At 31.6% G+C, this 12,696-nt stretch overlaps 1 protein-coding gene across 8 annotated transcripts in view; it reads left to right on the top strand.

Moving 5' to 3' along the window:
* Positions 1-12,696, top strand: part of Pde1c (Phosphodiesterase 1c) — a 442,898-nt gene that overhangs the window by 394,109 nt on the left and 36,093 nt on the right. For 5 of the 8 annotated variants that reach the window (XM_026632919.2, XM_026632909.2, XM_026632893.2 and 2 more), the window contains exon 2: positions 3,061-3,144. The exons of the other annotated variants lie outside the window; for them this stretch is intronic. In XM_026632919.2, coding sequence (XP_026488704.2) covers positions 3,061-3,144 — 84 coding nt within the window. The remainder of the gene's footprint in view (positions 1-3,060; positions 3,145-12,696) is intronic. 8 annotated transcript variants of the gene reach the window in all.

Raw genomic sequence — 12,696 nt, 5'->3', positions numbered from 1 at the left:
TGCCAACCACTGTGATAGCATACAATTATCTTACATACATAATACAGTTAGATATTATACATACAGTTAATACAGATTTCTTAGTAAGAATCATTTGGTAAAGATTTAATAAGATCAGATATTTTATTTACTATTTATATAATCCTAAAAACCTAACCTACAATATTTTCTGATGTTAATACCGCACGCATTTGAAAAGTGCAAAAGACTAATCGAATAAAGAAAGCAAGAAATAAATCTGATTCAATTTGTCAATTATGATTTTTAGGAATGAATTTGGTATGAAGCAAGTTTGAACTTCAAGGAGAAGGCTACTTTTTTGTAACTAACACCATCAATCCATAAATCGCGAGCGTTAGTTATAAATAACCCCCCCCCCCCCTGCTACGATTTTATTGGGATTTTTTAGTAAATCAGAACATTATTCTTAGCAAAAAATCACATTCACAAACATCACTTATATGATGTCAAGGATTCCCAATTAGATATGGTATCACTTATCTGTTGCGACGGCCATCAAACTATGACACTTGACAAGATGAAGATATAGTCCAGTCACTATATATATAATGTATAGCATTGTACCACCTACATATTATATTATATTATTATTATTAAAGGAATTGAACTATGTATTGAACTATGTAATGTCAGAGTATAACGTGTCAAAAGATTATGAATAATAAATACTTTTACTATATACAAAAAAAATGGCTCAGAAACGCAAATGAACCGAGAAGGCCGATTTATGTATATGTTTTGGGGGGGGGGGGGGTGAGAAAAGCTTATCTAAACATTTTCAGTATATATCACGAGAAAGTTGTAACTATTAAAATAAAACTGTATTTATTATACATTTGCATTTCAAAATGTATGTAGATAATGACTGGACTAATATATATTTCTATTTTCGCCACGCGCAAAGAAATCCATATCGCACTAGACAACTGTTGTATAAAACATGGTTGTTAAATATAAATTATTCTCCTATATGACTGACGTGCTATTCGCGATAACGGGTGAGAGGGTGAGAAGGGTGAGAAGGGTGAGAAGGGCGAGGGTGAAGTTATTTCGCTTGCTCCCTGTCACCCGTGGATAAATTATGACAGATGATATTACTGGACGATAATAACGGATTTTCTGCAATATTCCAGAGGTTGTATCAGGTCACTATTTTTATTGAGCATCCTTCGCTAAGTTGTCATTTTAAAATTCGCTTTACTTTATACTGGTTCCAATATAAGTAAAATGAAACATTAAAAATTCATTGGAATTTTCTGGATAACATATTTCTCATGGAATACTTTCATAGATATGATTGTGTTGATTTATCTATATGATATTGATTATTGTGACTAAAAAATTTAAATTTAGGAAATAGAACTAAAGGAAAAATTGGAAGAATTATATTTTCCTTTTATTCTAACATTTTCCTTTTAAAAATTAAAAGTAAAGTAAATTTCCTACGGTTAGGCTAAGGCTTCCTTTCCTTTGAGGTTGGATAAAGGATGGATATCCATGTGGTAATTATTGAATTCATACATATGTAGGTTTTCTCACGATGTTTTCTTAACAATCAAGCAAATGAATTATAAAAAAATTAAGCACATGAAAAATTTGTGATTCATTTTCACACATTCTAATAATGCCATCACAGCTCTTTAAAATCTTAAACTGATATTTTTTCTTTAGAAAAATGTAATAATACCATAGAAATCGTTACATTCCAAACACAAATGAGAACCACTTATGAAACTGTGTATTTGTATCGTTAACCATATTGGGATGAAATTATCACGAAGATAAACAATATCATCATACTTGCAATAATACAAATTTATTGTAGTACTTATTTCCACTAGTGTAGCGATAGCTTTATTGCGACCTGTGTAAGTCACCGAGTGTGTTCAAGGTTCAAGACGTACCTATTAAACTTCTATATTATATTATTACGAACAAAGCAGTTTTCATATATTTTAATAGGACTTAAAAATGTAATTTCATACGATGAGATCCCATTTCTAAGAATATAATTTATGAAAATTCTAACAGGAATAGAAATTGCAGCTTAACGTCAATTTTAAAGCAAGTCACGTTTGTAATAGATCTTGTTTGCATTTAAAGTAAATTATAATGAATGCCTTTGATATGAATATCATTTGACGTAATTTATATTTATCATGGTGCCAGCGATTTATTCAAATGCAAATATAAATAAATATATATATTCTAGTTTCAGAAATTTATTTCGAAAGTGCCTTTAAATTTATTTTGTACAACATGGCTCCACTACACACAAGAGGCCCGACGACCTAGTTACCATTCTTTCTACATTTCTAAATTGAGCTAAAAGGAACCTTTTACAAATATTATAGTACGCGTTTTGTCATTGCTAGGGAAATCGCGTGTAAGGATAAAATAGGATGTGAGGGTATGTGTATTACGAGTTAAGTACCCTATCCTTGACAATGTGAACACATTTTTTTATGATGGTCGAATCGGACCAAGATTGTCCTTTAAAAAAGACCCCCGCTGATATTTCCATTTCATTTTGCTCGGACCTAATCTCGTTCGCAGTGGACACGTCTTAAATGTAATTTTATGTAACGTCAAGATTTATGTGGTCTTTTTTTTTTCCTATTTCGAAGAAAATGTATACTCATTTTCTTTATTTCTTGGTATAAAATAAGTGGGACCAGATTTCAATTTATTTATGGTTCCTTTTACATTTCTTAAGTTTTACTTTTTATGTAATCTAATGTCATTCCGTTTTAAGTGTTTTGCTTAAAAAAATATTTACGTAATATTATTTTGGCAAACACTCTGAAATCGGTCAGGTCATCATCATCATCTAAACATACAGACAATAATAAGCATGGGAATTCATAAAAACTTTTTGTCTAAAAAAATTGTTCTTTTATGAATATTAACTTATACTATATTATTGGTATTGCTGCAGCCTTGTATCAATAACAACGACGTAAGGAGTTCATTAAAAAAACACTAAGTCGTAAAAAAAATCAAACGTAACGGTTTTCTAACAGATGGTTGATGTTGCAGTGGCGAGTCCGCCGGGTGGCGCGGGCGCACCACGCGAGGAGGTGCCCCGTCCCCCGCCCCCCGCCCCGCGCAACGGCTCACCCAGTAAGCACGGCTCTGTGATCGCAGTGGCTACTTGGTTTTATTAAATACTTAAAATTAAATTCATTGGAATATTAGCATCCTCTTTATAATACTACTTTTTAAAGTTCTTTTTCTCTTTTATAATTATTTAAGTATTGCCAAACAATGACTGATAGAAAATGAGGGTAGATTAAGAAAGCTATTAATAAAAATTTAATTTAAAGCTAAGCGGTACTTTTTTATACAAGATTTTAATTCGAAATTTAATGAAAATCATAGCAGCCACTACGTCCTTTCGTGCACTTTATAATATTATACTTCTTGCATTAAATATCACATTTGATGCTTAATGACTGTTAGCCTAATCTTTTTCGAAGCAAAAACAATTTTTCGGACTTACAAATTTAAAGGAACCTCAACAAACATCCACAGATATTATTTTATAAACGCAAATAATCCACGCGTATGAATTAAAAAAAAAACTACATTCTACACCATGGCATTAATTATACAGCCATTAGAGCGTGATATTGCGCCGCAGTTAGAAAGTTTTATGATTATAAATTTACATGAGATGTTTTTTTTTTCTAGATCTTCTGTGTATCTAGACCAAGAAACCAAGTTATGCGTCCAAGTGACAGCGACTAAAGATCAAGTTCCGTTAAACTTTTGATTTGATTTGCAAACTTAAATATAATGTACTAAATGATAATATTGGTTTATCCGAAAAATTGTTTCAAACTAAAACCATTTTGAAGCATGTCTGTAAATAATATCTTGTGATTTAAATGTGAGAATTTTGTAATTTTTTGTAGTAGACGCTTTATTTAATAACGAATTTTTCTTTTTGAAGTCCTTCCTAATTGTCTCTTAGGGTTTTTTATCCCTGTCGTAGTGATTAAGTGATAATTTGTTCGTAGTTCTTTGTAATATTTCGAAATCCTTTGAAAAATTATAATCGTAAATTCTTTTCGATGTTAAATATTTATTTATGTATCTTAGATAGACGTTTTATATTTATTATGTAATTACAATTTGGAGCATGAATACTTATGTTGCATGTATGTCAGTTTTTATGTAAATAGTTAACTGTTATTTTAAAGTGTAAAGTTTGTTTTACTCAAATTATTTATATTAATTTGGTTTCCTTCTTGTTGAAAGCTTAAATCTTTGCTGAATTAAATGCGTAAGTTCGTTAAAAAATATTATTTACGATATTTCATTCATAGATTTTTTTATTAAATTAATAATGCCAATTAAATGGCGCTTCTGATGAAAAAAGGGTAGATCAATTGATTTTTTTTACCCTATTTAATGGTTGGTCTGTCTTGAAGGGTCAAAGCCCAGGAATTGAATTTTCACGTAGTGATTTCAATGCGTTGACAAGCCAGAAAAGGAAAAAGGTTGGCCTTTGCTCAACAGCGAGCATTTCTGATACAATTCATACAAAATTAATTTAATGTTACTTGCGATTAGCGAAACTATGCACATTTAGCACAATTAATAAGTGGCATAAAACAATATCAATTAGTCTGTAATAATCCAGACCAATTGTATTTTTTAACCAGAAACACGAACGAGCCTATACCTACCCAATAGTCACTCGCCGTTGCCCAACCTACAAAGTAGAAAAAAACATTTTATTTTAAAGCAAATCAAAAACACCATTGTTTAGCACATGGTTCCGTTCGTATAATTTTACAGGTTCACTCACCCCATTTAAAACTAAAGCACAACAATACAAAAAACTGTCTGGTCGTAGAATTACTGATGTGTGGATTGTACCCAGACAACCAGACAACTATACGAGCCCTACCAGTATATAAATTAGAGATTGAAATGCTGGTTATGTGCGATGATTAAATACTATACACTATGTACAAAGAATCACATATTGTGAGGACTTAAATAAGTGTAGAGTAACGTTATGTAAATTTCCCGCTACTGGCCGAGTCCTTCTTCCGCTCTCGAGGACAGCTTGGAGCTTGTCACCTCGCAATTCCAATGCGTGATTTACATGTAACAGAATTATCCATCACAAAGAAACGATGTTTTTCTTCACTTCAAAATTTGAATTGTAAATAAAATTTAAGCACGTGAAAAGTCAGTTTTCTGCCTTGGTTTCAACCCGCAAACATTGGTCAATTACGTCTTTTAGCCATTGAGCCATCTCGACTGTATTTAATATGTATATAATCAAAATATATATCAAAATTAAGAGATACTATCGCACGAATGACCACATTTCTATAAAATGTTTTTTGCGCAATGAAAATTTAAAATCGCTACAATATGAACAACATTCAATAATGACAAATATATACATATATGTTTATTAGATATAGCTTCGATGAAATATGTAATAAACTAGCTAAACCTGCAGCTTTGTCCGCGTGAAATTTATAAAACACAAACTTCCAAGCCCTTTTTTACCCCTAAGGGGTGGAGTTTCGTAATTTTGCACATTATTTAATATATCATTTCATTCTATATTACTTTCAAAATTTTATAAGAAAACTTTTTTATAAAATTTTTTTGATAACAAAACCTTTTTTTGAGTATTATAAAAAAGTTTTTTTTTTAAATATATCACATCTGTTGATTAGTAACACATGGCAGATATTTCTACTAAAGCAAAGCAGGGTGTTGTTAGTAAAAATTCGTTAAGTTATATATGAATTTTAAAATCCTATGTAAAATTGTGACTCAGACACGAAGCGCACCGGGGTATTACGGCGAACCCTCTTTACTAATTAAGCTGTGCACGCTAGACTGCGGTAGGGATTTTTTTTAATAATGCACTAATCGACGTGGTGTCGGTGCAAAAGAACGAACGAGTTATTATAAAATACAATAATGAAATATAAACGTATTAATTCATTAAAGTCTCTGTATGATATTAAAATTCGTCTCTCGATGCCACGATTATGCCACGGTGCGTAAAAGATGCGCAACCCTAGTGCGTAAAGTCAATGGCAGTGGCATACTTAGCACGATTGCCAGCAGACTTGACTGCTTGTATATCAATCACTGTTGCGCAATGATTATTAACAGTTTTTTTTTCTCTCTTCTTTAATATTATTTATTGTACTAACACTAGGATAGGAAAATTGTTTCTAACACAATAGACATATAGTCCGAAATAAATGATTTATTATTATTATTATTGCCTAATAAATTAAAGGTGAAACAATATTGATTGATTATGAGCTGCATACGGTGTGCTGTATTTTATAGTTAAGAATATATTTTTGTGGATAACTAAGGAATAAATTGTTTCTCAGCAAAGTATTGAGCTTGACCCAAAACTCTACAATAGGCAACCTCCGTTGCCTAAAGACATATGAAAAAGCAATCAAAAAATCTATTTCTATGTATTTATATAGTGTGCGTGTATTTTTAATTACAATAAAAACATTTTAATCTTATTTCAGATGACGTTATTTACAATTTGACTTGGCTTAACGAGTACAATATTATTGCACATTTTACAACATCGTAAACTTCACTTTATGTCTCCACTCCAAGTAATGTTTTCGGTAAAAATTAAATTATACCTTTGATTAAACAAAAATAATGAAGTATGTTCTTGTTCCAGACTTTTAACGCTAATTCCCCTATACATATAAACGTATATTAGTTACATGCGGCTGGTTTTATTCCTTCGCCACTTTGCTATTTATTGATTTACCACAATTGTTTGAAAAGAACCAAACAATAAATATTACTATTAAACATAACTATGTCGGTTACAATCGAATCAACAATACTCAATTAGTAGCAAATTCTCATTTTAAGGAACTACTTATACATCAATTTACCTATTTAAGTTTAGAGCTTGTGCTAAGAGTCGGGACGATAACAGTAGAAGGGGTCATGAACTTTTTTGCTAGATGGACCGTAAACCATTGCGCTATTGAAGTTTAATTATAGAGGTTAGATCACGTGAATTCTAACCGATGAGTGCAGGCTCAACACGGACACCACTGACTTACAGTGGTCAACGATTATATAATGTACCTTTTCCTTTATGTTTCAGATAATAATCTGTCATATTATATGTATTTTGATACTTCCCCAATATTTTGATAAAATTCACAGGCTATTATTATACCTACAATTACGTCAAAATTATGTTTAGTAAGCAAATTTAGCAAAACAATGCTATTTGTAATAACATTCTTAGACAAACATAATTAAAGAATACAAAAGGCATAAAAACAAAATAACGTAGTCATGACATGAAAAGCTCACAAAAAGTGACGCCCATATTTACCGGTACGAACCGGTTTCACGCCTTGATACGTTGACCTTGAAAATATGCAAAAACGTAAGACATAAAGATGAACTGAATTAATTAAAAATGAATACACGACCTTTCAAATACTACAAATATAACCTAAGTGTTATTGGTTATTAGTTCTAAGTAACCATTAATAATAATCCCCTGCGAGCGTCCCTCGCTTCTAAACCTATTGAAGAAGGCTTCCTCTTTGGAAAAGTTGAGATCAGAAATAGTTACTCCAGATGTTCGCAACATTTAAAAACAACCACTTTAAGTTAATGTAGTAGGTAGTTATATATGTAATTAGAATTTTTAATAGTCGGTTCTTTTAACCAAAATATTTTTTATTGAAGTTTAAACTCGTTCGAATTCTCTTTTTAAACGATTTTATTAATTCCAAAACTTTAATCCCATTGCCTAGGAATGCAGATTTTACCGAGAAGAACCAGTAACAAAGTTCACTTTATTACCTACTTACATGGGTCTGAAAATTAAATTGATATTCAAATGAGAGATTCTTTAAGAGCTTTTTTAGGACTTCGTAGCGGTTTGTCTGGGGTGGAATTGTATTTAAAAATAGAATCTAAAATCTTATAAATATTTAAGAATAGAAGCTAAAATCCGAGGAATGTTTATAATGTGTTACATAATAATAAAGTTTTTAGTATTTAGAAGACATTTTGGAGTAGATTTTATCATTTGAATGTATTATGTTCACGACCGAATTCAAATAATACCCTTCAGGGTAAAATAAATTATAAATAATAATCGATTCCATAAAAAATCACTGTATGTAATGTATTTTTTTACTCTCGGGGTAAATTCCTTTCAAATTAATATGGGATCAAACGGGAAGCATATTTCCCCAAACAAAAAAATATTTATTCAAATCAGGTCATAAATTTCTGAGTTCGGAGGTAACAAACGTGAAAAATGCAATCGATTCGACGACGTTCTTCAAGTGGGTTAAAAAAATATTATGACGACAAATTAAAATGTCTCAAAATATATCGATAATTTCATAAGTATGACCTAACGACTTATTTCGGCGAACCAATTTCTAATTCATCCTTCAACCATGTATAAAGAAAATAAAGCAACTTTATTTAATATATATATGTATTATTTATTCAATATTGAGTCGTCTTTTCCTGCGTACCATTCTATACTGACCCTTAGGGATTTGACCAAGAGAAATGAGTGACCAGAAAGGTCTAATATAATATAAAGTCAGAGAAAAATAGGACAGAAGTTGGCTAATGGTAAAATGGATTACGTATTTTTAATAAAACTAGCAATGCATTCAACTTTGCTTAGTTTTTTTAAATGAAATTTCTAATAAAATTAAAGACATTTTTTTTTTGTGTATACTTAGCGAAAGGACTTTGTACAAGCCCGTCTGGGTAGGTACCACCTTCGTCATATATCGTACCGCCGAAAAACAATACATTGTATTGTTGTTTTTAAGAGTGAATGAGCCAGTATAACTTCAGCCACAAGGGACGTAATGATTGGTTGCGCATTGATGATCAAGGAATAATTTAAATTCCTTCCTTTAGACGGGCCACAGGTAAGTGGTCACTGCCGCCAATAGACATTGGCGCCGTAAGATTTAATTACTTGTATTTATTTGATTTTAATTATTAATTTTCAATAATAAATGTTTCACATTTTTTAATAAATCTTTCATTAAAAAATATGAAACATTTCTTAATAAAAACTATGCTTTGTTATATTTTTATTTATAAACTATATTTACTACTACCAAAACTATTTAATAAACCTTATTCCACTTAAAATCGATATTTTATTAATCGAACGTCATTTTTTAATTTCGAACGTCATGTTATGTAATTATTATATCGAAAATAAATTAAAAATAAAGCAGCCCTCCCAGTTACCATAGCAACAAAGATTCCAAATGCTACGATAGGGTCGTGTGTTCAGCACTTACAAAAACAATTTTATTTGTCGCTGCTCCGAACATCGAAAATTACACCCTTGAGCGCTCCATTTTAATATTCAACTTGTAAAACGGAAACGTATTGACTTTCCTAAAATAAATAAGAGCAAGAGGAGACTTAATTAATATGATCTGCGCAATTGTAGATCCATACGTGTTCCTTATTATATCATTATAGAAATAATGATTTACTTCTCTCATTTAGGAATTAAATCCCAAATAGATTTATTAATAAGTACTCCCAATAAAAATAAAATAGAGTGATAAATTTAAAAAATACTCGAACATCTTTATTGGCATGACAGCATCACAATCTAAATTTTAGGATTACAAAATTGATGACCAAAAACTTATCATTGAACTCTACGGCACGCCTTTAACCATTTAATATATTTAAAAAAAAAAATCTTAATAGCGCAATGGTATACGAGACACACGCACATACACATAAATATACAATCACACACTTGCAAACGACGTATACGTTGCGTCGTTTTTCGACATCCGTGGATCCCACGTCACCGAGCTATACGCGGAATAATATTAAATTAAACAACACAGCCTTCGGTTTTAATCAGCTTTAAAGAGAATTGAAGCTTATTCAGCCACGATGTTTCAGTACGAGTTGTTTGATATACCTGTGGTTGAATGATATCGGATACGTGCAGATTTACTCAGGATGTTATGAGTACGAAATGAATAACAAAAACATTTTGGTTTTATTTACACAAAAACGATGTTCGGTCAGGATCCGTATATTGTATCCTCCTGGTCATCTCGGCTTGAAAGTATTCAAAAATACATTATTTGTTTACATTAATAATAAATAATTTATTTCAGACTATTTATCCATTTTGTTAATAAAAATAAAAATAAGGAAACGCTGTTCATTCAGACATCGGTGGTAGGGCTTTGTGCAAGCCCATCTGGGTAGGTACCCAATCATCAGACATTGTACCGCCAAACAACAGTACTCAGTATTATTGTATTCTGAGTTGAGTTGTGAGTGAGCCAGTGTAACTACAGGCACAAGGCACATAACATCTTAGTTCCTAAGAAGCATTGGCGATGCAAGGAATGGTTAATATTTCTTACTGCGCCATTGTCTATAGTGACAACTTACCTTCAGATGGCCAATTTGCTCGTCTGCCAAACTATGCCAATCATTAAAAAAAAACATCGTGCTTGATATGCTGTCAAGTCTGATGGCGATCAAGCTAAGGATGCTGTTGGTGCTGCCATCACATATGACACATCGTCACATAAAAACAATCGACCTAAGTTAACAAGTTAATATTATTTTTAATAAGTTGATGTACAAATTTAATAAAACACATTCTTTATTAAAAAAAATTAACTTTAGTTTTATCGAAATAATTGTTTTATCGTTTTTGTTTTTTTGTGGCTCTAAATACAATAAAACGGTGTAGTAGTTTGTTTTCCACCGACGCGAATGTTTATAACGATGGAAGCGTCATGTTAAGCTTGTGACCCGTTTAAATCGCGAACAATGAACACGCGTTTCCGTCTTTTCAATAAATCAATTTCAGTTTTATTTTCAAAATCTCAACAAATAGAGAAATAAAATAAAAATGTATAATCGTTTACGAATGTCGAGAGTTAAAATACGAAAATTTCATTTGCATTTCATTCTTTTGTTTTCCAAAACACAAAAATCATAAAGCTTCGTTTATTTCTTTTACTCAGTTAATAAAAAATCTTTCAATACATTTTTTTAAATGAATTTATTCGTTAAAAAATTGTTGAGGTTGATTGATTGATTTAGATCAGTTTCAAATATATTGTAAGATTTTTTACGAACATTGAATTAATTTCTTGCACAGCAGGAATAGGAATAGGGCCAAGTGCGCAAGAGATATGCACAAATATGTACGCCAGCACAGATGCACTCTCTATTCTGTCTGTTTCATATCGATGGGATAGCCTGACATTCCGAATCCAGGAAGTGTTCATCGCCAGCAATGTACAATGTACCAACTGATAATTTCTTGTGAAAAAATTCTGATACATTTTCAGTGGCCCGGTTTGAATTTTGGAATGGCATTCTTGTGAGCTGAATCAATTCGCAGTCGATACATTATAATTATAACAAGCGATTTCACCACTATGTTCAAAAGCACAACTTATAATGTTTGTCTATAATAACAAATTATTAGTCAGAACATCTAAGAAAAATCAAGGAAAGCTCAGTATTGCTTAGTTAGAATTAACGTAAATAAAGAGCTGCGATTGTCCAGTCATTAGGACACATGAATCTTAACCAGATATTGCCTTTTGATTTCATACCCAGACAAGTACTATTGAATTTTCGCGTGTTTAATTTGTGTTTATAATTCATTTGAAACAGGTTTAGAACTTGCGAAGGCTATAATATAATTCGCATATAAGAACTGCCAAGTCAGACCTTAGGCTACAATATGTTCTCCAAAGTTATACGAAGAAATGATATTTTATGTAGTTATAAATAAATTTCAGGACTGACCATTGAATTTGGCACCCATTTAGATCTCACTTATTTTGTCGTTGAAGTCAACAACCAAGCCCTATATCATAATATTGAACTTGGCTCTCATTTCACATTTGTTTTGATGGGATCCTATTCTACTAACCGAGTTTTAGTTTGGTCTGTCAATTCAACTCAATTTCGAATTTCTTTGAAAATATTGACGTCACAGCGATCATGATTCGACTATGTCAGTGTACTTATACATAGTTCATAGTTCCTATAAATGGCACATTGATGATGTAAGAAATCCTACAAATGTGATTAAAAAAATGTAAAAGTTTGTATGTATGGATGTTTGTTACTCAATTACGCAAAAACAGCTGAACGGATTTGGAGAGCCTTATTTTCCACGCAGTGGAAACCTTGAGAAAGGTATTGGAGCCCTTGGGTAAGAAACGAGGTTATGCGAGATTCCTACCCATTAAAACGACTGTGATGGTCGTTTTCGGCACCGATCGTAGAGGATATGGGATCACGTCAATATTACGCATCCACAAGAGACTCAGGAGAGCTTAAAACTTAACACCATATCTTCCTCAAATCTGACGTTCACCCCCTCTCACACGTGGGCGAAGCCGCAGGCGAAAACTAGTTGCTAATATTTCTTAAAGTACTGAAGTAGGTATGTGATACTTTTTATTAAACATTGTAATTTTGTCTATGGTAAGCCGAACGAAATTTAATAACTTTAACACGTTGTAGTACCGGGCTGACACGTGTCAATGCCAGATATTGCCTATTCCTACGAAATTCAACTGGAATTTTGGAATTTTTATAAATATTCACTGAAATCAACAA

This window comes from Vanessa tameamea, chromosome 4, assembly GCF_037043105.1.
Source record: "Vanessa tameamea isolate UH-Manoa-2023 chromosome 4, ilVanTame1 primary haplotype, whole genome shotgun sequence".
NCBI lineage: Eukaryota > Metazoa > Arthropoda > Insecta > Lepidoptera > Nymphalidae > Vanessa > Vanessa tameamea.
Note: the sequence above shows the minus strand (reverse complement) of the source record. Positions and strands in the feature narration are given on the sequence as shown.